Source organism: Excalfactoria chinensis, chromosome Z (assembly GCF_039878825.1).
Source record: "Excalfactoria chinensis isolate bCotChi1 chromosome Z, bCotChi1.hap2, whole genome shotgun sequence".
In the NCBI taxonomy this organism is placed as follows: domain Eukaryota; kingdom Metazoa; phylum Chordata; class Aves; order Galliformes; family Phasianidae; genus Excalfactoria; species Excalfactoria chinensis.
The window spans coordinates 15,875,990-15,903,145 of NC_092857.1; the positions used below are offsets into that span (position 1 = coordinate 15,875,990).

At 39.4% G+C, this 27,156-nt stretch overlaps 1 protein-coding gene across 5 annotated transcripts in view; it reads right to left on the reverse strand.

Moving 5' to 3' along the window:
- ARL15 (ARF like GTPase 15) overlaps window positions 1-27,156 on the reverse strand; it is a 219,273-nt gene that overhangs the window by 190,328 nt on the left and 1,789 nt on the right. For 2 of the 5 annotated variants that reach the window (XM_072360063.1, XM_072360066.1), the window contains exons 2-3: window positions 15,436-15,526; window positions 14,709-14,765 (exon numbers count right to left, since the gene is read on the reverse strand). The exons of 2 other annotated variants lie outside the window; for them this stretch is intronic. In XM_072360063.1, coding sequence (XP_072216164.1) covers window positions 14,709-14,762 — 54 coding nt within the window. In that variant the 5' untranslated portion in view covers window positions 14,763-14,765; window positions 15,436-15,526. Of the gene's footprint in view, window positions 1-14,708; window positions 14,766-15,435; window positions 15,527-26,198; window positions 26,256-27,156 lie in introns of all 5 variants that reach the window. One more of the 5 variants, XM_072360065.1, reaches the window with a different exon arrangement.

Here is a 27,156-nt window from a genome sequence, read left to right on the forward strand (position 1 = left end):
AGTCTTTCTAGACTCATACATAACTGTTTTTAATTTCATCTATCAGTATCACTGGCCGAACAAGTACAAGATCAAACAGTATAATACTCTTATATTTCACCACAATACATATGAACAACTCACATACTGTATTTCTGTAACAAAAAGACCAAAATAAATTTTATCTGCTAAGGTAGATATCAGCTCATAAAAAAAATAAACTTGATACTCAAGAACACCCAATCAAAAGTGTTAACTCCGCAGCACATACAGAATGTTTCTTTACATTACCTCAGTGTCAAAGCAACTGTAAAATGTATTTCATTCCATTAAACTACCATTCTGAAATATGCATTCTGCTTCCAGGCTTTCTAAGAACCATTTCAGTGACACTGAGGTTCAAAAATGTGATATTTTTCTCACACTTAAAAAGTTACTTCAACCTAAAACTACAACCACATGAAGTAATTTGTTCAAATTAGATAATCCTCTCAAATAAAGGAGGCTGGCTCCTGCACACTTTGTTTTCATTCAAAATTAAATATAAAAGACAGTTTAATATATAATGCTACAATCAATCTCCATTTTAATTCAATCAAACTCGATGATCTCTAAGGTCCCTTCCAACTCGCACGATACTATGATACTATGATGATATAAGAAGCACTCCTTCACCTCCCCTCCCCACCCAGAAAAACCCAAACTTATTCACAAAACCTGCTTGAAATAGAAATTTGTTATTTGGAAATTAGTTTTTGTTAATGTAATTGTGATTTTTTTGAGTTGTTTTTACCTTGTTCTGAACATTCATTCCATACTTACATGACTGGAGGTGAGGGGAACAACATTTTCTTCCCTGAACAATATCTTGCTCCTGTTTCTATTTGCTATTGAGCGGAATAGCTCAACTTTGCCATTTTTTATGAAAATCGTGTTGCTTTATGAGTATTAATAGCTGATTTTCTCCAGTGATCATTCAAAAGCAGTGAGAGAAATTAAGATGCTCTCTTCCAAGAAAAGTTGAGGGGTGGCAGTCCAAAAGTGTTCGATAGACAACCTCATGAAAAGATCAGCTAAAACACAGTTATCTGTTTCATAATTACTAACAAACCCGTCTTATTACCTTGTCTAACACTTTTTTACTGCCATTCCTCAACTTTATCATAGTCCAAAACTGCTTTTTTTAGCTGAAGCTAAGCGTAATTCAGAATTCTGAGGATGCTCAAATTCATCTTGTCCTCTGAACTACACAGCTACTTGTTCTTTAAGAAAAAAAAAACTGGACTCTGGGAAATATATAAACATGCATAGCTTTTTTTCTGGTTTTCGGACAGCACTGTCTGTTTCTGACAGCTTATTTTATGGTTTCTAAAGGCATCTGCAAGATTTAAAAACAAACAATTTGTTAAATGTACACAGATTGATGGCACAGACTTCTGATACAAATTATGCACCTAGATTAATATAAATAAGTTAATACTTTGGTATCTGGAATGTAGATTCCTGAAAGCTATAAGAAACTACTTAAGCGGGATAAAATTCAAAGCAAACAATTGAGACAGAAGAGAAACCTTTTAGGCTACAGATTACTCTAAACAAAAATAGCTCATAACAATAAGTTGAAAAGCAGACACCCTAATTTGTATAAAATCTGTACTTTGTTTACTCCTTTGAATACAACAAAGCCAATAACTGTTTAATTCACTTTATATGAAGCAGGAAACACTGAACAAACCAATTATTTAGTTGATTACAGCCTAATCACCATAATTGTATTCACTGCAACAGCATTAATGCTTATGCATAGAAAGCGAATTAATCTCACCCTCTCTAAATAAAGAGAAAAGTATATTCTCACTGAAAACCCTGCAGCTCTTGCCTCTTCCTTCCTAGGATCTCAACCAAACAGGAAGTAGTTCTATTAGACTATGAGTCCAACCAGGTAGGTTGTCCTGAATCATAAGACAAGAGTTCAGAAATAAAATGAGCTTTCTTTGCAAAAGATTAGAGCAATAGCTGTGCTACATACAGTTAGCTGGGCTGAGTTTCACAGCAATTCAAATGAAAGCATTTGCAATGTGCTTGCATTCAACGCATACTAATCATCACTGTAAAAAATCTGACTAAAAAACTGTGCCTTCCCAATCGGTACAGAAGAGTTGCTGAGTCAAAATCAGTCTCTTAATAAAACATTTCATTTGTTTCATGGTTTCACCAGCTGCTTCCAGAACACACAGATATATTTACGTTGTTTCTATTTTCTAATAACATTGGTTAAGCTTATCTTTGAAGTGTCTTTCCAGGTATCCTTGAGTGCATGCCTAGTAAATTTTCCTCAGCAAGTAATTTAATCTGTTCAGCATAAAAATAATAAGTTGCTTCCGAGTCCTGTTTTAGTGAAGCAAATGAAGGAAAAGAAGAAAAGGAAACTACATTGATGCATCTCCCAGTTGTGAACTACCAGAAAACACCTCCTCATCATTTGTAACTCTGGGATTCTGTACAGAATTACCAGGCTGTTAACTTATAGAATGCTGAAAAAGTACATGATAGTTTTCAAACAAAGAAACAGACTTTTCTCTTGTTTCCTGTAGGCTAATAAATATAAAATAAAAATTAAAATAAAAAGACTGCAGCAAGAGAGATTAACAGATTAGAAAATTCAGGCTACATCTTAAAAAAACAGCATGTAGACAGGGATAGTCAGGGGAAGAGATAAAAGAAGAAGATAGTGGAAGTTGGTAAGGATTTTTTTAGAGAACCATCTGGTCAAAGGTGGTTTGGCCATATAGCTCATGCTTCTCCTGAACCAGAGATGAATTAGGTGACTCCTTTCAGCCCTATCTGCAATGACTCTGTCCTGTGTGCATGAAAAATGCTATCTTTTGCGCAAGTAGGCAGACTGTCTCTGAGGCTTCTTGTATCTTACTAATCTGGGTCATGAAATCCTGCATCAGCAAGATGTTAATACATAAGTCAACATGTCAAGGAAGAAACTTTGTTAATAAAGTTGTATTAAAATAAATAAAGTTATTTTAAAAAGCATTATTTAAGCACTGTCAAACTCAAACTCAAAGCAGTCACTGAAGAGCCCTCTATAGGTAAGTATCCCTGGTAATCCTTGCAAAGTTCCACCATGCTCCACCACATAATCATGCTCCTTTAATAAATAATCTGTTTTCAGTTCAAAACAGAGCTATAATCATCAAAATGCAACTGAAGTTACCTATGGAAAACAGGGTCCAGTGTACAGACAGCTACAATAAGGTCTGCAGTTGTTCAACATAGTGAACATGTAATAGTAAATGTAGGTATGTATCTATAGAATTATTATACTAAAATTGTATATATAAATAAAAGTTATAGCAAAGCATTTGCTTTGCACTGTTTTTTTCTTTTTCTTTAACACGAACAGAAGATCCTCCTAGCAACAGTTGTTAGAATAAGCAGGCAATACACAGGCTGGAATGTAATACAAGCATATTATTTCTATCAAAAATATTCAATATATAATAAAAATATATAAAAAATGAAAAGAATGAGAGACTGAAAATACAGAACTCTGTAATTTCAATTGTATGCTATGAGAGAAAATGAAAGCAAAGATATGGCATACTCACTATGCCTAAAGAACTTTTGAAAAGAAAGTATGAAGGAAGCCATGCCAGCATTAAACCAAACAGTATTCTCTGCACATTACTCAGAAAAGAGGAAACTACTAACATCTTCCTTCTTTGAGGACATCTTCCTTCTTTGAGGACATCTTCCTTCTTTGAGGACAAGCTTCCCATGCTACAGTACAGAGTTTTAAAAGTGAAAATTCTTAACCCATGTACAGCCAATCCTTTATTTAATCCCATGCCAAAATTAAAAAATTCAACGTCACGACTTTTTAAACATTATTTTATAATTTCAACAGTAAAAATAGCTGAAGACTAACAAAAGTCATAATTCAAATGCAGAGATACCAGAGAGTTGTGAGCAAGTAGCAAGCCACAGTGCAAGGTATCACAACTCTGTAAGCTTGAGGATAACAAGCTGGGGAGAAGTGTCAATCTGCCTGACAGTACATAGGCCCCACAGAGGGATCCAAACAGGCTGGATCACTGAGCTGAGGCCAGTGGGATGAAGTATTAAGTCCTGCACTTGGGCTACAATAACCCCATGCAGTGCTACAGGCATGGAGTGAAATGGCTGGAAAGCTGCACAAAGGAAAAGGATGTGGTAGTCTTCATTGACATTTTGCTGAACATGAGCCAGTGGTGTGCCCAGGTGGCCAGGATAGCCAACCACTTCTTCGTTTGCATATGAAATAGTGTTGCAAGCAGGAGTAGGGAGGTGATCATCTCACCATATTAAGCTCTGGTGAGGCTAAACCTCGAGTTCTGTGTTCTGTTCTCACTACAAGAAAGACACCAAGGCCTCGGAGAGCATTCAGAGCAGGGTTTGGAGCACAAGTTTTATGAAGAGTGGCTGAGGGAATTTAAACTGCTCCATCTGGAGAAGACTCAGGGGAGACCTTACTGCACACCATAACTACCCAAAATGAGACTGTGACAAAGTGGGGGTCAGCTTCTCTCACATAACCTGTGATTGAATGAGAGGAGATGGAGTCAAGTTGCACCACAGAAGGCTCAGGTTGGATATTAAGACTAATTTCTTCTCTGAAAGAGTGGTGAGACATTGGAAGAGGCTGCTCATGGAAGTGATGGCATCAGTGTCCCTGGAAGTGTTCAAGGAAAGGGTGGATTAGTACTGTGGAACATGGTTTAGTGGGCAATATTGGTGGTAGGTGGACTGTTGGACTAGATGTTTTTAGTGGTCCTTTCCAACCTTAATGATTCTGTGATTCAAAACTATCAGATTATCTTCTAAGACCTGTCCAGAACTTGCTAGGAAATTGTAGTGTTACTTCTTTATTTTGCACATTATACTTCAGTTTACTCTAATAAAAAAGTAGCTTCCATCTCATCCACAGTGTTGAAAATTGAGCCACTATCTATAAGATTCAGGAAAAAAGCAGACATAATAACAAAAGCATACAGAGGCAATTCCAAATACACTCAGATTTCATGCTCAACTAAAAGCTTTATTCATACTGTACACCTGAAACTGATTTACCATTAACTAGAGAGTAGAAGCTTATACAAGATTAACTCACATTACATTACAGCCTCAGGAGAACACAAATCTAAAACCTCAATTTCTTTTATTGTGGTTTTCTTGCTCAACCTTTCTTGCAACCCGTTCCATTAGTAACAGTAAAGAATTTCTTCACAACATATAGTCTAAATCAATCCTCTTTCATTTTAAAGCAATTTTGCTCATCCTGTCTCTACCTGCCTTTATAAAAAGTCCCTCCCCAGCTTTCCTGTAGATCCCCTTCAGGGACTGGAAAGCCACTATAAGGTCTCCTCAGATTCTTCTCTTCTCCAGGCTGCAAAGCCCCAGCTACCTCAACCTGTCCTCATAGGGGAGGTGCTCCAGCCCTCTGATCATCTTCATGGCCCTCCTCTGGACCTGCTCCAACTGCTCGATGTCCTTCTTGTGTCGGGACCCCCAGAACTGGATGCTGTACTCCAGAGAGGATTTCACAGGAGTACAGTACAGGGTCAGAATCACCTCCCTCAACCTGGTCACGTTTCTCCTGATGCAACCCAGGATACGGTTGGCCTTCTGGGCTGCAAGTGCACATTGCTGGCTCATACAGTGCTTTCATCAACTGACACTTACAAATCCTTCTCCTCAGAGCTGTTCTTAAGGCAACCTCCACTCAGATTGTATTTGTGCTTGAGATTGTCTCAGTCCAGATGTAGGACCTCGCACTTGGCTTTGTTGAGCTTCACAGTTTTGGCATGGGCCCCCCTCTCAAGACTGTCCATGTCCCCCTAGATAGCATCCTTTTCCTCTAGCATGTCAGCTGCACCACTCAGCTTGTCACTACAATGTGAAATGTGCTTTAAAAAAAAGTAGTTATTAATGGAATTTGGGAGAGGAATTCTAGCATACCTCAAAATGTTTCATCTGCACACAAACATACCTTTATAACACCACACCCATCCCAACAAACAACTGAAGAAGTTAATACCCCGTGCTAAATCTGGAGGAAGTGAACAAATCAACATTAAGAATCAAGTATGAGATACAAGGAAAATGAATCACGGAGAAGAAAAAGCATTACTTCAGTCATGACAGAAGTGACGAGTGGGGCCGAAGTGATGAGTAGAGCAGAACAACAACAGAGGTGTGAGAAAACTCTATCTAACGGTTAAAGGATAATTTAACAGGCTGATAACAACAGATAAAACAATGAATAAATGGAAACAGATAAAATAATGAATATTTGAATTGAGGAATTAAAAGCAGTCATAAATAACAGTAATTTGCATGACTGCAATTTCATATATATGGAAGACATTTAGCCAAGGAGCTGACCAGGAAGCAAGCCTCTTTCCCATAATCCTCTATTTTCAAACTCCCACAACAAAACTATCAATTCATCGATCAATTTCCCTTCAGAAATCAGTCACGCGGTCTTGAGAATGCTTCCTTAACCTTTAAATCTACAGAATATATGATCTAAATCACATAAGTGACTCTTTCATCTCTACCTTTTATATTTGTCCCCAACAATAAGCAACTGTCACAAAACTCCCAATTAATACTTGCCTCTGCCCATATAAACACTGACCATTTAGGTACCTTCTGTGACAGACCAAATTGCTGAAGTATAAAACATACTATTTACTATTCCATCCTCCTATGATTCTCCTTTCTTCTCACTTCTGGAAGAGTAACTTGTGTTCTTCCTTTCTATCTCTAAGCAACATGGCTTCACATTATTACATTTTGCCTTTTTCAACCACTTAGGCTTTCTTTTTCCCCTGGACTTAAGAGAGGAAAGTCCCGCTTCTCACCCTGTTACACAGTGAACCAAGCTGATTTAAAATTAATGTACATGGAATTCTTTAAAGAAACAAATAGGCAATTTAATTCTAAAGTTCAGAAACTCTACAGGTTGAGTTTTAGACATAACAGCTAGTAACAATCAACAATTCCATCTTCGAGGCTCATTAATTTCCCATCCAAAATACAGATCAGACAAACTCCCTTCACACTTCCTATTCAATAAGCAAAGCGTGATGAGCGTCCAGGCTGGACAGAGCTGGGGCTTATTAGAACAGTTGGCCTTCTAAAACTAGTGAACAAAAACCTCAGCCATCTACTATCTAGGGAGGGCCTATATTAAAGGAGATGGACTCTTTAGCAGGGTCTACTCTGAGAGGACAGAGATAAATGGTTTCAGACTAAAATAGAGGAGACTTAGACTGGACATAAGGAGAACATTTTTCATGAGGGTTGTGAAGCACTGGAACAGATTGCCCAGAGAGGTGGTGAATGACCTGATCCTGGAGACACTCAAGGTCAGGCTAGACAGGGCTCTGAGAACCTGATCTAGGTGTAGGTGCCTCTGTTCACTGAAGGGGAGTTGGACTAGATGACCTTTGAATGTCCCTTGCAATTCAAACAATTCAATGATTCCCAATTTAAGGCTTATAAAAAAAAGTCACTCATGTCCTTGCTGGTCTTCCTGGTACTTTCCCACACGCTCAGTATGAGACTAATGAACCACACAGCTTTTAGGACTGTAACAAACCTTCCACAAGGTCTTCTAGTCTCTAACACACTTTCCTTTCTCCCAACAAAAAGGCCTGTCTATAGATGCTGAAGATGCATCAGGCACCAAATCCCTCCTCCCCAGGAATAGTTTCTCTCTTAAATCATTACCTTAAAGAAAATGCTACTTGAAAAGGAACATTTTAGACCAATAAGGAATCTCAAAGCATGCTGAAGACACTAGCCTGTAATTATACAGAAGCTGTAGCATCATGAAATTCAGTAGGCCGCTAACTGCAATACCTGAGCAATTTTTTCAACTTTACAACAAGGCATGACATAAACATACCAAAGACAGATATACTAATGGAGAGAACTACGGAGGTCTTTCATTCCCACAAAACCAACTCACACAAAATTTTGTAGCATTTGACGCATTTCCTTGAATTTATTCCACCTACTACCTGCTTGTACGACTTCTTCCCTTGTAACATATCTGTTCTTGAACAAACGCAGGATGTCTTTAGAAAACAAGTTAACTATTTACAGTAGTAGTTGTAATAGTAACACTAAATAATGCCTTTATGATACAGTACATGCATGTTCAGGACAGCTACAGCTTCCTCACAGGGCAAGTGGAGGGACAGGCGCTAATCTCCTCTCTCCTATGGTGACAGCAACAGGACCAGGAGGAATGGAATGGAGCTGTGTCAGGAGAGGGTCAGGTCAGGTATTAGGAAAAAGTTCTTCACCAGGGGCTGTTTGGGCCCTGGGTTCCAAGGGCAGTGATCATGGCACCAAGATGCTGGAGTTCAAGGATTGTCTGGACAACACTATGACAGACATAAGGTTTGAATCTTAGATGGTTCTGAGTGGAGCCAGGCATTAGATTCAGTCATGCTTGTGGGTCGCCTCCTGCTTAGGACATTCTATGATTTTATGTCTAAGAAAAACAGAAAAGATTTAAAGCTCACAGTAACAAAGCAAGGCTAAGACCGGATGGACAGACTGATCACCCTTCCACTTTCATTATGTGAAAATAACAATCATCCTGGAATTCTAATTCCTAAAACACCATGGTTGTCCAGTAAAAGCAAACTACAGACAAATCATAAACAATCTACATTCACTACAGTCAAAAGCAATATCAATTTCAGGCAGATAATAATGTAACAGAATAATAAATACAATCAAAGCAGCTGTATGCATTACTATAAACAGTAAATACTAACCACCACTTCCACTTGCATATCACTTGTTAGATTCTTATTTATGAAGCTGTACACAGTAGAGGATCTCAGCAGCTCATGCAACTTCTAGTATATATAAAAGGCAATCTCTGGCCTCAATGTTGAATAGCTCAGCCAGACTCCCTGCGAATTAATTTACTTTGCCACAAACATCCTGGCTACACACAATCCTCACCTTTGGGCTCCCAAATGTGAAAGTTTCACCTTCACTGAAATATCTTTTCTAGTCTTCATGTCCCCTTAATAATCCAAATGCTTGATTTGTACCCTGAGGAATCCAACATGCTTCACTACTGTCTTTCCAAGCCCACAGTCATAGGTCAGCTCAAATTTCAAGTATGTGATATTGCCAATAAAAGTTTGATGGGAATTTGACAAACTCCGTGTTCTGATACGCATTTTCAATACCCAAAATCCATTATTCGTTACAAATAATATGTATATATTTTTTTAAAATTAACAACACAGCTCTACAAACTGCACCAAAAAGAAATGCTTAGCAGAAGTCATTAGGAAAATTCCATGCTCACACAATAACCCCGGAGCCACTTGAGCCTACAGGAATAGTTTATGTTCCATGAAGACCCACTACTAAAGGCAAAACACGACTTTTTGCCAGAACATTACTCAACTGTTTTTTTGGAGAGAGAGCAATAGTGAAGATCAGAAATTATGACTTCCAAAAAAAAGATGCAAAATATTGTTTGTGGACATGATTACTAACTACACAGATAAATACTAACTGAAAGGCAACTTGACTCAACAGAGTTAGACTCTGGTAATAGTGATCTGGGCATTTTTCTTAGTTCTCCTTCAAGTTAATTGTCTGTGGAACAAGAATGGTATTTTCTAAAGCAAGGAGACTTTAAACAGGAAGGGATCATAAAAAGCAGACTGGTCAGATGCAACAATCTCTAGATCAGAACAAAGCTCCATTCCACTATGCAAGTTTGCCAGACAACATTTCATTCTGACAAAAATTAACAGGCTAATTTGGCAAATCATGAATTTCCCAATAAAATAAAACTAGTTACTGCTTTTCAGAGGTTGTCAAAGGGCTGTCAATACAAAGTGTATCAGTTAGGGATAGCAATGTTGTCACACCTGCATTGGTTGGACCAAACTACTGAGCTCTCTGACCAGAAGATATCATGAGCTCCGGTCACAAGGAGCAGCTGCTCAGCAATTCAAAAACAGTTCACTTTGACCAGTGAACTTTGCACAGGGAAAGGAGAGAGAACTGTGTCCTCATCGTCGTTCCAGGCCTAGCGTGGATGATTTCCCACTAAACCTCCCTTGGCTTTCCCCATTTGATTAAAGAAAAAGTTACAGCAGTTTCTCTGTTTCAGGAAAGTAGTCTGCTAGCTCATGTATTTAAAAATAATAATAATAATAATAATAATAATAATAATAATAATAATAATAATAATAATAATAATAATATTTATACACTTAGAATAACTCATGCATCAAAAAAATATTCAAACACACATGATTGCAGCAGCACGCTACACATTTGCAACAATTAGACAGACTCACATCAAACGCACGCTATTTCACCAAACACAGATCACTGCCAATAGATGCTCTGGTGATAGTACAATACTTTTATTTAAAGCTGGAAGCCGAAACATTGATACCTTACCAGCAGTCCACCCATCAGCAGTAACTGTGAATGGGACTGCCCACATTTCCCAAAGGGTAGAACATAAAAGGATTTTTTCCTGCTGCCTTATTGTGCCTTTGTTTTGCTGCTCATGTCAAGGACATGACATGGGAAAGGGAGGAGCAGACAGGATATGCTATATGAGCTCTGTTATTACTTTAACTTTGCATTTTCCAACGGGAAACCTCGTCAGAGAGAGGAAGAGTCGCACAGGAAGCCTTCTATACTGTAAGTTACAGGCTGCCTCATGAATCTTTCCAAACACACTCCCCATTATTACCTTCTGTTCCATGACTGCCTTTAGTTACCACCACAGCTGGCTTCTCTTAAGAGCTTTCCCTTCACCACTTCATGAATAAATGTTAATTCTGTCTTCTTTTAATACCAGAAAAATTCCTTGGAATAACAGTTGATTCCAGTCAAGCCATTTTCAAAACATTAATTTATCAATGTCATTATAAACAATGACAAATGTAAGTTAATCCAAAGTAAACTAGAGAACTAAGAGGACAACATTTGCATCATTTACAATGCTTACTATATATAAACCATAGTGAGCACAGCTTTATAAAACACCATTTATTCCCACATCACATTGCACAAATTCAAACCAAAAGGCTACTAAAACCAAAGTACCAATGACTCATCATTTTCACGAAGAAGATGCCAACAGTGATGCAATGCTGCTGCAGTTCATCAGTTTTGCCATACTTGGTGTATGAGGAGAAAGATCTGCAGATGGACTTTTGTTATCCGAATTATGTTTTAATTGAGTTTTCCCTAATTGTCTATTGATGCCATGTTCTAAATCAAGGAAAATGTTACTTTCTGATTTTTTAAGAATGGAGAGTCTTATTTTCTATTTTTTCTTCCTAATGCATCCCAGATCAGACTTCCTAAGTTTTTCTGCATAGTTCTCTCCTCTGCAGAGGCTTCTGTCCTTGTTGTTATCCAGGACAACATGCAACAGGAAAATCAGTAGTATTTTGCTTAATCTTGGGGACACTGGAAGATAGAAGGTGTATTTTTGGACAAACAGTCTAGTACAGAATATCAGAGGGCCCTCCAGATACAACATGTATGTATACAACCCTGTCTCCACAACGTCTCTGGAGTCCTAAATAATTATAAAGGTAGCCAACACACCACCATGAAAACTATTTTACAAGAAATACAGCAAACTTCAGATTATTCTTCCTCTGAAGCTCATGTAGGTTGGACTCCTCTCAGTCATTTCACTGTTTTCATTTGGTTAAAAAGAATACATCAGACACAGAAAAGAAGTTAATGATAGCAGCACAAATGTCTGTTTGTCTGTTTGTCTTTGCTACAAGCTCTTATGAGCTTATAATCTCCACAACCATGGAAAGTCAGAAACTAACATCTACCTGTTCCTAGTGCTGCCACTGACTCACAGACTAGTAAAGCTGAACAAAGACAAAGTCTGATACTGGTACTTCTGCCAAGAAGGTACTCGTTGTGCCAGGCTCACAGAGGAAATGGAGCTCTATTTTGGTTGGTTGGCTGTTGGTTGTTTTCTAACCCCAAATATTCAATTTCAGTTCCTTATCATCTTTTCATTTTAGGACACCTCTCAGTATTAGTTCCTCACAAATACCTATGTAGTTTGCACATTAACCATCATTGTAGATACAGTCCTTGGGAGAAGGAGAAAAACATCTCATCTAGTTTTATCCCCCCATAAATGGGTACCACATCTTTCTGCAGTTTTGCAAGGACCTATGTTCTTCCTAGCCCAAGAGAACAAAGCTCTAGCCTCGTAGTCACAGCAACTGAAAGCGACACAGTCACTTCTGATATAGATATCTATATAAACCCTTCCTCCTTCTCGTAATCTGTACGGGCCTGAAAAACAGGAAGCCTTGTTAATGCAGTAGTACAGCTGAAGTAATGGGTACTCAAGAGAGTTACTGATAAGCAGCCTGATAACAGACTAACAATTGAGATGTCTGTAGTCCAAAGGACTACAAGTCTTTACAAGATACTTATAGTGCTGTACAAGGACGTGCAGAACAGGAAGTGTCCAAATAATAGAGTCCAAACTGAACACATGGAATTGCCAAGGACTAGTACTTGACAAACTGCCTAGTTTTTTGTAAAAAATAAAAATAAAAAATAAAAAATCTGTTAAATCTGCAAAACAACAAGCAGTAGAAAGTACAGAATACAAGATATAAGGGATTGATAAAACAGAACATTGGATGCTTAATTTTGTTTCATGACTATCAGTGCTGAGCACTGTATTTGCTGGTTGACAGATTGCTCGCATACCTGAGCAACAAATCCAGGGACTGAGTTACATGACTGAGCAAGAACACAACAAAATGTGGAGAGAGGAACGATCACACTTCATTTCCACATAGTGTTCGCATCAGCAGTTCTCTCCCTTAACACAGAAACCAAGGCCATTCAGACACCCTCCTCAGCCAGATCAACTGAACACCACTTATCTAAAAGCAGGCACTTTTTGATACACAAGTACTCTACACAACAAGCACTTTCCCACAGCAGCTCTTTTAATTTTGCATACACTTTACACATAAGGTGTGTCTTCTCTCTATACTTCATCCACAGCAGCACATCTCTGTATGCTCTAAAGCGTATTCATCAGCCTCCTCACTTGCAGTTCCAGCAGTCAAGGAAATCCATCCCTTTCGTGCTCTCATAAGTGATTTGTATCTTGTAAAATGTTCAGTGAAATTAAGGGTTATGGCTGAATAAAGGCCACAACAAAATATCAATTATCCAGCCACGACTAAAACTGCAGATACCATCACTTCAAAATGAACTGCAATAAGAACACCAAATTTATCTATTTTAAACCTAAACAGAACAAATTATTATCAGAGTGACTATTCTGACATGTTGCTTGTACTCAATTCTGCAACACACACAATTATAGACGACGTCCTCTCAAATGAATTTGGACAGCTTAGTACTGCCTTTTAAAGAGCTGGCAGATGGTCTGCATAGTTTGCAGCCATTAAAACCTCATGCTGTAGCCTGTTCTGATACTTCAAGATAAGCATACTCTTATCATGTAAGAATTTGGAGAAAGATCTTGCTAAGGATTTTAAATACCACAGTTAAACAACTCTTTTAATGCAGGTAGCACTTTCTTCCAGGACTATTTTGTATATACTTCCCAAATCTGTTAAGTTCTCTTACATAGAACAGAGTCTGTTAGCTGCTGAAAATGAAACACAGGCAAACAGAAAGGTGTGGAACCATAGAAAGGTGTGGATTGGACACTCTGGGAGATACTAAATACCAGCTGGTACTGAATTCTAGGAATAAAAACAAATATTATGCTTTGCAGTTCAGTTCCCAAGTAAGCATCACCAGTATGTGGCTTTTGAACAGCATCACAACTGTTCAAAATTCACACACCCTTGGCCTTTACCACCTACTAAAATAGGAGATGGCATGCTACGGGTTTCTTCCTAAGTAGTATTAACAGTAGGAGCAGCACTCTCACTTCAAAAGCTCCATGATTCGAAGTATGATTCAGGCAAGTGTTGTATATATAACATGTAAATAGAGCTTACTCAATTAATTTTTATCTATTTTCATCATAATAAAATAAGCAATTAGGAGGAAGGTGAAATTTAAAGGAAAACCCAGCCCTTTGGGACATTCACTTTTGAAGTAGCATGAAATAACATTTTTCTTTGGAATGACTTAATTAAGGTTTGAGAGATTTAACAACAGTACTTGGATAACATTACGGTACTCAAGGCTTAGCTTACAGCAGCATATACATTTAGCTACCATTTTAATACACCACATTGCTCAGACATAACGGATATTTCAAAGCAAAGTACACAAACCCTCCAGCCATTAAGTTAGGCCTGAATTATCTGTAACTTGTGTGTAAGAATTCCAGTTTTTCTTACCTCAAGAGATTGGTAGGATTTTTCTTCACCTTTTAATTAAACTGTAAAACTTTTTTTTTTCTTTTTTTTTTTTTCTTTTTTTTTTTTTTCCCCCATCTTTGTATTCAAAAAAGCTCCATCTGGATAAATCATGCTGCTTTATGCTTATGGAAACTAATAAATCAAACCCCTTTTACTAACTGCATTAATTAATCCCAATCCCCCCCCCAAAAAACTATGTAATTTCAGCATAGTGGAGTCAACACTAACAAAAGTTACTTAGTTAGAATATTGCCTTACCGTGTAAATGCCAATTCTACAAACAGCAAATGAGAGCTGGATACATTCAGACATAGTCTAAAGAAATTAAAATAAAGATGTTACCAATAATTCTAGTAATTAAAAATTAAGCTCTCTCCTATCTTTCCCCTCTCCCTTGAAAGAAATATCTGATGGTATATTACTTTATGTTTCTCTTCTAAGGCTAGACTAAACAAGCTGTGAAAGAAGCCATAAAAATCAGGATTATTCAAATACATGCTACTTCTCACAAAGCAGCAGCTGCCAACAGCACTGCATTCACTAACTCAGTATTTCACTATAGACCTTCAACCATCCAATATTCCATGAACACCCAAACATAGCACTAACATTCTGCATGCAAGCTTTCAGACCCATTTATCTTTATCTACTCTGGCTGGAAAATCACCTGCATTACATATTTTAACGGAGCAATGCATTTTCTGCATTTCTAGTGGTACGCGAAAACTTCCATGTTAAAATATTCCACTTCTCCTCTTCCTACGTCATAATTGAAGTGCTTCTATTCCTTATGCCAACATAGTGCAAATACCTTCAAGTTTCTTTATTTCTGAAGTCATACTACTTTCATTTCCTGAGATTTTCATGTTCAAAATAGAAATCTCTACTATTTTGAATAAATATTTCATATTTATTTATTATACTTTATATATACATATATATTTATTATATTAAACTTCATATTAAACTTTTCATAAGTTTTTACCCTCAACTCGCTCAACTTCCAATCTGCTGTGAGGCCACAATTCTATGTCTTCTGCAGTCACCCAGAGATGCTGAGGATGGACTATGAATTTCTGATGAAACAGACGAAAAAGACTTCCTTTAAATAGGATTAAAAAGCCAGAAAATATATGCAACTTCCCCCCACACACAAAGCAAAACACGCTGTAGGTTTGCCATTTTGACATACAGTCAAGCACAACAAATCAGGCTTACAATGATTTATTCTACACAGCTTAAGGAATTACTTTAAATAAGATTTTTATCTTTTCATAATCTTTTCTCACTGTGTGCAAAAATTAAAGAAACCCGACAGAACACTTTTACTCTGTGTTTACCAGTTTCACACACCATCTGCATGGACTTCAACACATAGAAGGCAAAGTGCTGGATGCTACAGACTTCAAACATTATCAGAGGGAAAAAAAAAAAAATGTCCTTCTACCCACCCAGAAAAGCTGGGAATGAATTAGCCATTTCACATGTTCTTAATCATAAATCTACTTAGCATCTCTTATGAACAGAGTAAAAAAAAATTACGTGGCATTTTTTGTTTGCTTATCACTACTACATTTAAATTTTAAATAAGTAATATTTCACTGACCTGCCTGCAAGTCAAAACATTCAGTTTGAAAGCCTCAAATCTTAACAGCATGGCTGATTTTCTTTCTTGTGTTCCAAGATAGAATGTTACCACTGATAAAAAAAAATGCTGCTTCCAAATATTAAATTGACGGAATTTTTGGGGGGCGTTTTCAGCTTTCAGATGAAACACCAAGTTCTATCACTCCCACTCTGACTTACCCATTAGGGGAGGAAAACAAAAAAAAAATAGAAAGAAAAAAAAAAAAGCAGAAAAATAGTAGAACTGACTTTGAGAAATCCAGTTATACGCTGTTAAGGGGAATGAACAGCTCTCCTCACAGCATCGGCCTACCTCAATCCGCAGGTTCCAGCAAACGATTCATTACAGAATCACAGAATGGTTTGGGTTGGAAGGGACCTTATAGATCAACAAGTTCCAGGCCCCCGCCATGGGGCAGAGCTGCCATCCACCAGCTCAAGCTGCCCAGAGCCCCATCCAACCCAGCCTTGGATAGCTCTGGAGATGAGACATACACAGCTTCTCTAGGCAGCCTGTGCTAGGGCCTCACCGCCCTCTGAGTAAAGGATTCTCTCCTGATGTCTAACCTAAATCTCCCTTCTTTTAAGTTTAAAGATATTCCCCTTTGTCCTATCACTATTAGACTGTGTAAAAAGTCAGCCTCCCTCTTGTTAATCAGGAAGGCCACAATGATGCTGCCCTGGAGCCCTCTCTTCTTCAAGCTAAATAAGCCCAGCTCCTTCAGGCTTTCTTTGAAGGAGATGCTCCAGCCTTCTGAGCATCTCCATAGCTCCACTCTGGACCATCTCCAACAGCTCCATGTCTGTCTTGCACTGGGGGCCCCAGGTGTGGATGCAGTACTGCAGGTGGGGCCTCATGAGGGCAGAGCACGGAGCAACAATCCCTTCCCTCTCCCTGCTGGCCACGCCACTACTGATGCAGTGCAAGACAGCGTTGGCCATCTGGTCTTCAGGTGCACACTGTGGACTCATGTATACCATTCCGACCATCAGAATCTCAAAAGCCCTTCGCAGCACAGCTAGTCTCAGTAAGTTTTTCTCCCCATCTGTACTCTGTCTGAAACTGCTCCAACTCCAAAGCAGTACCCTGCAGTCACCACATTAGGTTCTTGCAGAACTGCTTATCAAACTTGCCCAGTATCCTGATGTTTAAAATGAGTCAGTAGCAATTTAAGCTGCTATGTAAACAAAGGATGTCATCAATGTCTACATTCAGTATCATGACAGACTGTACCCTGATGGAAGACTCATCATTACACAACAGCAACTCCAAAAGTAGTTTCTCCTATTTTATGATGTTGGCCCACAACATCAGAGGTAGATGGTGGTGGCGCAGTAGTAGAGTCTGAATCGTCCCACCACTATTCCATTGAACTTTATTGCTATGTGATAGATGGCAGCAGAGAGGCACTCCGACATCGAAGCATATATGGAGCAAAGACACATCGCCAAACTCCGCCATGCAAAAAAATGGCAGCCACTGACATTCACTGACACTTGGTGAACGTCTGTGGAGACCAAGCAGTGGATGTGAGCACAGGGAGGCTGTGAGTGGTGCATTCAGCAGCGACAACAGTGGGCCACCTCTGCTGGTGCAGATTTTTATAAGCATGGCACACAAGTTATTTTTCATCACTGCGTAGCTGATGGTGGTGACTGTGTTGTAAAATATCGTTTTGTAGATAAGAATTTGCTCTAACAAACAGTGCTATCGCACTACTGTATCTGTTGTAGTTTCCAAGAAAATAAATAGGAGGCACTTCTTTTGGAGAGATTTATGTGTATAAAGCAGGTGAATCCTTCTAGCTGAAAAGGAAGTAAATGTGCAGTAGTACATTTCCTCCTACTACTGTCATGTACTGTGCCACTGAACTTTTCCTCCATTAATTATTAAATGAATCCCTTCCACAAGCCTCCAATATAATTGTAGTCTTTCATTACTTTGGTTTTGCATTTTGCATTATACAATTAAACAATTGTTGGATAACTTTCATTCCATTTACTTACAGTTTACTGTTGCTTTCTGAAAGGATTTTACATGGCAAGCATGAAAATAAAAGAAAAAAAATTAAAAACATAACTAAAAATATTAAAAAGAAAGATACCTTATTTTATACAACTCTTCAAAGAGTTACTCAGAACAGATGTCAATGAACATGTCTAAAGTGAGAAAACAAGCCTTTGGGTCGAGTATGTCAAGTGTAATAAACACACATTTGTCACATTTGTCCACCCTTCTGCTTAGGCAAAGGGTCATCTCACAGACATAAAGTTATTTTTCCAGCTGACAAACCCATGGCTAAGAGAACAGAAACACGTTTTCCCAAAACACTGCTACTTCAATCATACGTTTTAATTGCGTGACTGTTCATAATGACTTTGAAACACATCCGCCTTGCAGTTCACAAGTGTCTGTTCTGTCTATTTTTCCCCTCACTCAGTTATCAGTATCAGCATCAAAACAGTTTCCCTATTCGTGGCTTAAAAACAACTCAACCCTGATACAGGCACACTGTATCCTGCACCTGCAAAGATTCATGGATTTAATATCTGAACCTTCACCAAACATAACTGAAGTTCGTATCCACATTAACAGAAGAGCAAACGAGGAATCAGAGCAACTGATCACCTGAGGCTGTCATCACCAGGTTAAGAGCAGCCACAGCACTGTCTCAGGAGCCTTGGTGAGCAAAGCGGGGGACCTTAATCAGCTTCTTGGAATGGAAACAAGCACCACATAGCTAACAATCGCAGGAGCTGCCCTCCTCATTCTACCAACTAACAGAAATACTTACATTGACACCAACTTCATTCGCCGCAGTCCTTAACAACTTAGAGCACTTAGTTCCAAAATCACAAAACTAGAAAACAGTGTGAGTAAAGGACAGTGGTTTTGTTTTTGTTTGTGATACGTTTACTTGGTTTAACAAAGATTGAGATGTCCTCCTGCTCATTTACAAATATATGATCTACCCCAGCAATAATGCGGAACTACCGGACCTCCCAGGAAAAGGCTCCTCCCCCTCCAATTTTTCAGTGCATGAGAAATATAAAAAACAACAACACTTAAGGTACCCATCTGTAAGCAGCTTTACATAAATAAACTGTCAGAACCCTCATATTTTAAAGAATTTGTAGACACAGAAAAGCAGATGCAGCTATGCTGCAGTACAGGTGACAGAAGCTCCGACCACAACTGCTGCTTGCTCAGCTTGTGTGCCAAACTCCCAGCAACAACCTGAAAGCTTATCTCTTTGCACAAGATGACACAGACCTTCAGCACATTTCATTAACCACACTTCTAGATTAAAATTCCAAACATTTTAATGCAGTCCTTAGGGATAAACAACACACAAAATATTTTCATTTTCTCCTGTAATGATGCATAACTGGATTTTTAGAATACCAGTCTCTTCCTATATAATCATTACATAAATTCATCTGAGCCTAGAGTCTAGAAGAAATCTGATACTGATGGAAAACCAGTGATATGTGAATAGGAAGCAGGACAGGTGTCAAGAACTCTCCTGTCATCATATACATCATCATGTAATCAAATGGATGCACTGGAGAACAATGCTCTCCCCTCTTTTAGGCAATATTCTCACTAGAACAGTTTTCCACTACTGCTTCCAGGGCTGCAATGGCTGAGATAGTGAAAGATGCAGATTAGCCAACACACAATGAATAGCTGTAAGAGCAGCAGAGATATTTCTCAAGAACCCTGGACCTTTTCCCCAGTCTTGCTGAAACCTGAAATTATCTGTTTCTAATTAGGAATAGAGCACTGAGAGAAGAGATCACTCACTAGCAGGTATCATCACTTAGCACTCCATACAGGCAGTTTCAGGTTCACTCATGCTGCTAACCTTGCGGGCCTTAAGAATCAGTCATAAATTGGTTAGGATACAAATGTTGCAAGCTCAACAGCCTTTGCTCCTACCCGGAGGCAGCACCTCCCAGCAGGAGGAATCCTTCAGCTGCAGGTCTATGGAGCAGACACACTGCCTTCATAAAACCCTCTGAACAACAGTTCTCACCTCCTGTGCAGTCAGTACAATTCTGCTTAACCCGGGGAGCACTGGTGGACAATATTCAAAATATATTTATTTTCCTAGAAGGACTTCCTATTCTGGAACTAAATCTAGCGCTTCCCTCAGTGAGGAGGCACGGAGATGCTTAGCACACAGAGGACGTACCAGGAACTGATATGTCCCTCTCACGTTTGGGCACTAATAACTTCAGGGTCAACCATCGCAGATGAACCTTATGTTTAATATTCCCCAACAGATCTACCCTCCAGGAAACTATATGAAATCTGTTCATTCAGGTCTCTTGACTGTGACCACACAAACAAGGTCCAGAATTCAACCACACCTGCAGGGAAAAAAAGCAATTATACCTGTCATCAAATTCCTCTATCAAAAGAAACAATTTGCTGCCTACTGACACCATCCTTATGATTTCAGCAACATCTGTAATAGAGGTGCCCCACAGCACCGAGCAGTCTCTTCTGTCTGAAGGGCTGGAACTACGTCAAATCTCTTTCTACAGAAGCATTTGTTTTCCTTTGATTACTCTGCCATCCTTCTCTTTATCTTCTTCAGTTTTGCAAAACTCTCAGATGGCGCAACAAGAAATAGAGTAATGCAGACAAAAGTAAACTTTGCATTTAAGCAATGTCAAAATTAAATTTACTTTCCTGTTCTTTCTTAAGACTCGGTAACTTGTTGACAGCTGTTGGAGTTGGAAGGACATTTTTAAAAAGACCCTCTTTACCTGAACACTGTTTATTTTAGAGCCTACCCATACATCTATATTGTCAGATTTATTCAAATGTAAATACACATTGCTTTGTATTTATCAACACTGAATTTCATCTGCCAGTATAAACAGGAAACTCCAAAAGAAATGCCTCGTATTTATTTCCATGGAGATCGTAACAGATAAGAAGAGCACAATAACACTGCTTGAGAGAGCAAATTCTCAGCTACAAAACACTGCTTTTCAACACTTTGGCTATGATGAACAAGAGTCTGCACACCATGCTAGTAAAAATCTGCATGGCCATCCAGAACGTGACTTGTCTTTCACCTCACTGTCACCACTGCTGGAACGCACCACACATCACCTCCCCGTGCTCACATCCACTGCTTGGTCTCCATAAGTGTTCAACAAGCATCAGTGAATCTCAGTGGGTGCCATTTTTCCACACGGAGGACTTCAGTGACACACCTTTGCTCTACACACACCTCCATCTGTGACACCGTTTTGCCAGAGCGTCCCTCTGCTGCCATCCATCACACAGTAACAACACTTAACGGGATGCTGGTGGGAAGGTTCAGCCCTTACTGCCCTTCCACCAGCACCTGCCTCTGATGCTGTGGGCCAACACCATAAAATAGGATGCATTACTTCTGGTGAAGCCCTTGTAAACTTGATAACCAGCTGAATGTTTTTTACCCTCAGCATTTTTAATATGAAAAGTTTTCCTTAAACTGAATCTTATACTGTGTAGTATATTCCTATCTGAAATGGAAGATAGCCATTTTGCGAACAGCTGTATCAACTTTGGTGACTTTTTTCATCATTAAAGTTTGGCATGAGTTTTGAGAAGCCCACACAATCCTATTGGCACAATACGATCTTGTTGCTTTGGAGTCTTTTTAATATATATATTTTTTTAAAAATGCACTTGTTTGGTTCCTTGTACACTTGCTGGCTGCACAGAACAGTTTTATCTCTGTTACGCATGCACAGATGGGCTTTGACTAAATGGAACTGAATTTTCAGATTTTACATGAGAAGCTCTTGAAGCGACTTCAGAATTTCTTGTTCCTGCATGTTCTCAGCCGGAGGTCTGGATAGTTAGAGCTCAGGCAGGCCTGCTTCTTTTTGTGTGGTAAGCACTGTGTACCAAGCTGGTGTTTTAAAGAACAATAGCAAATTTTAAAATATAAAAAATTAAAGAATTGTTTCTGAGCAAATTTACTTTTTTGCTTTTTTACTTTACTTGTTTATGAGGGTGGACAGTAATAGGACAAGGGGGAATGGCTTTAAACTGAGACGGGGAGGTTTAGGAAGGAAGTTTTAGATTAGGAGGAAGCTTTTCACTCTGAGGGTGGTGATGGACATGCTGGAACAGGTTGCCCAGGGAGGTTGTGGATGCCCCATCCCTGGAGGCATTCAAGGCCAGGCTGGATGCAGCTCTGGGCAGCCTGGTCTGGTAGCTGGCGACCCTGCACACAGCAGGGGAATTGAAACTGGACGATCATTGTGGCCCTTTTCAACACAAGCCATTCTATGATTCTACACTTGAAATTCCACCTTGAGACTTTACTTTTTACTTATTGAACCACAAACAGGATTGATTTGCAAAGTGGTGAGATCAACTGGTCATGATCCACCCTGTGTTTCTGGTGCACTTCAGATCTGCTCTGATCACTGCTGTTGCCTGTTAAGTTGTTCGGTACTTACAGGCCTTGAAAAACATTCTTTTATATTCTACAAATGGCATTATGTAAGCGTCTGTTGGAAGATTAGAGTGTTTTTTTCACTGAAAATTCATCAGCTGTGTAGCTGCTGATCCTGGAGTATTGAAGGAGGGGAAGATGGTCATGCTGGGCGCTCACCGCTTTTCATTTATGGCACATACAGCTGCTATAACTGTCACCTCTTACCACATGCAAGAATCCCCTCTCATCATAAACAATTTTTGTCTTCTGTCACATAGTTATCAGTATTATTAGGATGTCTTTTGGCTCATTCATCAGATATATCATTGCTGAAATTTTTACCCTCAGTGTAGAGCACAGCGGCTTAGCTCTTAGGATCTCGTCCCTACTTCTGTTTGGAAAGCTGGTTAGGCACAAGTTTGAGGGGTCTGTCTGACAGTTCTTTCAGACTGAAGGACAGCTTAATACTGAACAGAAGTCAACTTAATGTGAAAGATCAACGAGTGTACAGGGTGCACACAGCTGTCTTGGTGTTAGGATCAGATCTGAACTTTTGGCTTTACTCATTCCTGCTTTTATGAGGGTTTGCATTGCAGAATGATTACATGAGCTTGAGTTTTTTTCAGATGAAACCAAGTTGGAGAATGCACTCAACTTGTTTTCAGTCTGCAGGACCAGGCAAGGACTAGTCTGAAGTAAAATGCTGCAAGTTTAGTGTATTTATATTGTCTCTAGTACAAGACCTTGCTATGCAGCACTGCTTCCTACTGTATACATAGCTGGGTCCACTGAGTCTGAAAGTGGGATGGTTGTTCCTGCTGATTATTTTCTGCATCAGCAAATCTGTGTAGAAAGAAGCCCCAAACAAATTTTGGAGCTCATAACCCAAAACAGTTGTTTTGGCTAGGTTTCTGTTAGTATTTCAGCTCTATGAAGCATAGCATTCAAATCTAAGTCAACTGGGAGTGGTAAATGGAATTCATGCTGGTAGAAAACTCTCTCTGAATGCACACGCTTGTCATTTAGGTAAGTTTGGGAGTTCAAGAAGCTGATCTGGCTGAAGACCTGGAAGAAGTGCTCTAAAAGAACAAATGTTTCTCCACATTATTGAAAACAATTTTTGCTAAATTGCAGATGTTATCAGCTACATAAAAAGGGCAATAAAGATACCAGTGACATAGCTCAGCAGAAATCAAGTGGCTGAAGACAGATGAGTGGGCAGAAGATGTACAGAATTTCTTTGCAGAAAGTGATATAAGTGTTATTAGCAGTAGGAAGCATTACTGAATTCTCCACATAAACTTTTGTCTCAAGAGTGGCTATTGTGAAGGCTGAAATTTGACACAGCTACCTTGGGAACACAAAAGAATGCATTAATGTGATTATTATTCCGATTACGAGACTGAAATAACAGAAGTATTGCAGCTCTAGAAATTTCGTTCTGTTTAGATAGCACACACTGAAGAAGCAAGTGAACTAGAGCGTTTAAAATCAAATTACTTTACCATCTTGCCTGCTCCATGATGAGGATCGCATTAGAGTGGAAGATGTTATTACATCAAGAAGTACGTTCCAGTTGCTGAAAATGTGCTTGTCTGTTTGTTACAAATGGCCCTACCCTTTCCTTGTACATTATTCCAAAGGCTCGATTTGGGCTGGACCCAACGTTACTCTGCAGAACGCTGCTCCTAAGTTCTTAAGTTAGAACTTGGTTAGAGGCAGCATGGTGATCAATTTAACGAAAGGTTATAAATACAAGCTTTTAGAAAGTGTGAGGGTCTGTGGTTAGTAAGGACAGAATATTCTTTCTCATCTGCCGTGCTGATTAGAAATTTTGGCTTGCCATCAGTATCATGAGCTCTTGGCTTTAAATACTGCCAGCTTGTGATGCTGCTTCTTTGAAAGCCTGAGTTCTGAAGTTTTGTGATTACATGAGGATATCAGCCTTCCACTAGCAAAGGAAATATTTTTAGTTTCAGACTTAAAACCATGAATATGGACCGTTACAAACTCAAAAGATACAAGGAAAAAATACATCTGATACTTGTGAATCTTTTGTTTTAGAGTCAGTATTTTGGATTATATTGCTTTAGCCTTTTTTTCCACTTAGTGTGCATCAAAACTTTCCGAAGTGCAAACCCTCTCACTATCTTTGGGGACATAAATAGGGTTTTTGCAATTGAATAAGCAATTGGGGAGGTGAGTTTGCAGATCTTTCTTGGTTACTTTGTTTTTTTTGTTTTTTTTCCTTCTGGCTGCAACTTGGAGATTTTTGATCAAATAAGTATTTGTTTTCCACACTCTTATTAGCTTTTACAGCAACTACTGTCTAGTCTACCATTATTTGATTTCATATGCAACACAGATGCAAGAGGTTGAAGCAATTAAGAATGAAGTAATCTTTCAGCGCACTGTCAATAATGAGTCTCATAAATGAAGATTGATAGTGCTATCCTGGCAGCAAGGGAGAAGAGAAAGTAGAGGCTGCAAGGGAATTTCATGTTTGTGTTTGGTTGTGTAAGCTGCATGTGCTTTGGATGGTCCATTGCACACACAAATTTTAAGAGTTCATATTGAACCAGGGGACAAAAAAAAAAACACTCCTCTTTCTATTGATGAGGGCTTCACCAGAAGTAATGCATCCTATTTTATGGTGTTGGCCCACAGCATCAGAGGCAGGTGCTGGTGGAAGGGCAGTAAGGGCTGAACTTTCCCACCAGCATCCTGTGTTGTTACTGTGTGATGGATGGCAGCAGAGGGACGCTCTGGCAAAATGGTGTCACAAATGGAGGTGTGTGTAGAGCAAAGGTGTGTCACTGAAGTCCTCCATGTGGAAAAATGGCACCCACTGAGATTCACTGATGCTTGCTGAACACTTATGGAGACCAAGCAGTGGATGATGTGTGGTGCGTTTCAGCAGTGGTGACAGTGATGTGAAAGACAAGTCACGTTCTGGATGGCCATGCAGATTTTTACTAGCATGGTGTGCAGACTCTTGTTCATCATAGCCAAAGTGTTGAAAAGCAGTGTTTTGTAGCTGAGAATTTGCTCTCTCAAGCAGTGTTATTGTGCTCTTCTTATCTGTTACGATCTCCATGGAAATAAATACGAGGCACTACTTTCAGAGCAACCTACACATTTTACAAACTCTCAGGGCAATGTAAAAACTTTCCCCAGCCTCAACCCACACTGATTCTAACTGCTATATCATCCCCTAAAACAGCTCTTAAAGGCTCATCACAAATCAGGCTGATACATGCAACTGTTTAATGTAAGATCATTATCTAATGCAGAGGATGCCACTAAAGAAATGTATTGTGAAAGTCTGCTCATCAGCTTCAGATCTGTACTGCAAGTACTACACATGAAAACTGAAGCACTGCCACTGTTTCCCTACAGGTTCTCTAAGCAAATACGGTCAGACTGGCTACAAGCCATACTTTTCACAAGATGCACCATGACATAATGTCATGAATTAAGCATAGTCTACAGAACATAGGCCAGCCAACACAAGTCTGTGTATGCACTGTAATTCTTCCGGACACAGAGCAGCAAGAATGAAGTAGAAGATGGTTGCAGACACACTGCAGGATTAGGTAGTCACAGAACTCTTGCTGCTGTATGCTCACGCAGCTGCATTCACACAGGATGTTTTAAAGGAGTCCACCTTTAAGCGAGTGAAGATGTTTTTTTCTTCTGAAGGTTGAACTTGGCTCATCTACGCCTATTAAAATAAGAACACAGAAACAACACTACTCCTAGAACTGTAATTGCACCAGCACAAAATTAAAACAAGCAATGGCTCAAGCACCTCTACCAGCTACTTTAGACTGCTCTGTTACAATGCAAAGCCAAACCAGGCACAGAAGAAGATGCTCACATAATAACAGTACTTATCCATTCAGTGTTTCTCAGCACCAGCTCCTTAAAGAACAAATCCTCCACCAGAGCAGGCCTTATCCTGAGATACCAGGAAAATGAGCATCCCATATCAGTATGGAAAGTGACAGGTGCGGGCAGACTCCATGCTAAGGGCTCCCCAAAGCCCATGCTCCAGCCACTCTGACCTCAGATGTCCCAGCCTTCTTCTGCTGAACTCCCTGTCTCGCCAACCAAAACTGCCTTCCTGAAGCCAGGAAGAGCAGCACTGCACAGGCAGGAAGATCCCCTAAGGCTCCAACATGTGCATCCAATGGGAAGAATCAGCAAGCAAGATTCTGTACAGCAGCTGAAGCCTACACAGGTGAAAGACACCAACATAAATGCATAAAACTCAATAACTCAAAGCTTTCTTAACATACACCACTGTTATTTTCATGAAAATAACCAGGACACGTAGATTCTACACCTAACAGTTTATGTCCTTGCTGCTCCTGCAGGTCCTGCATGAAAAGTGGGCCCATCAGAGCAACGGGTGTTCTGTGGGAGCCCTGTGGTCCTCCAGGGCTGTAAAGATCCGTGTTCCTCACTCACCCCACCAACTCCTTCTGCCAGAGCAGACTCTACTAGGTGCCCCCACACTCTGCACAGCACAAAGCCTTTCCATTTGCTGCCATTAACAGAGAAAGGAAGGAGGACCAGTCTCCTGCAGATGGTGAAAACAAGTACTAAAAGTTGTACATACT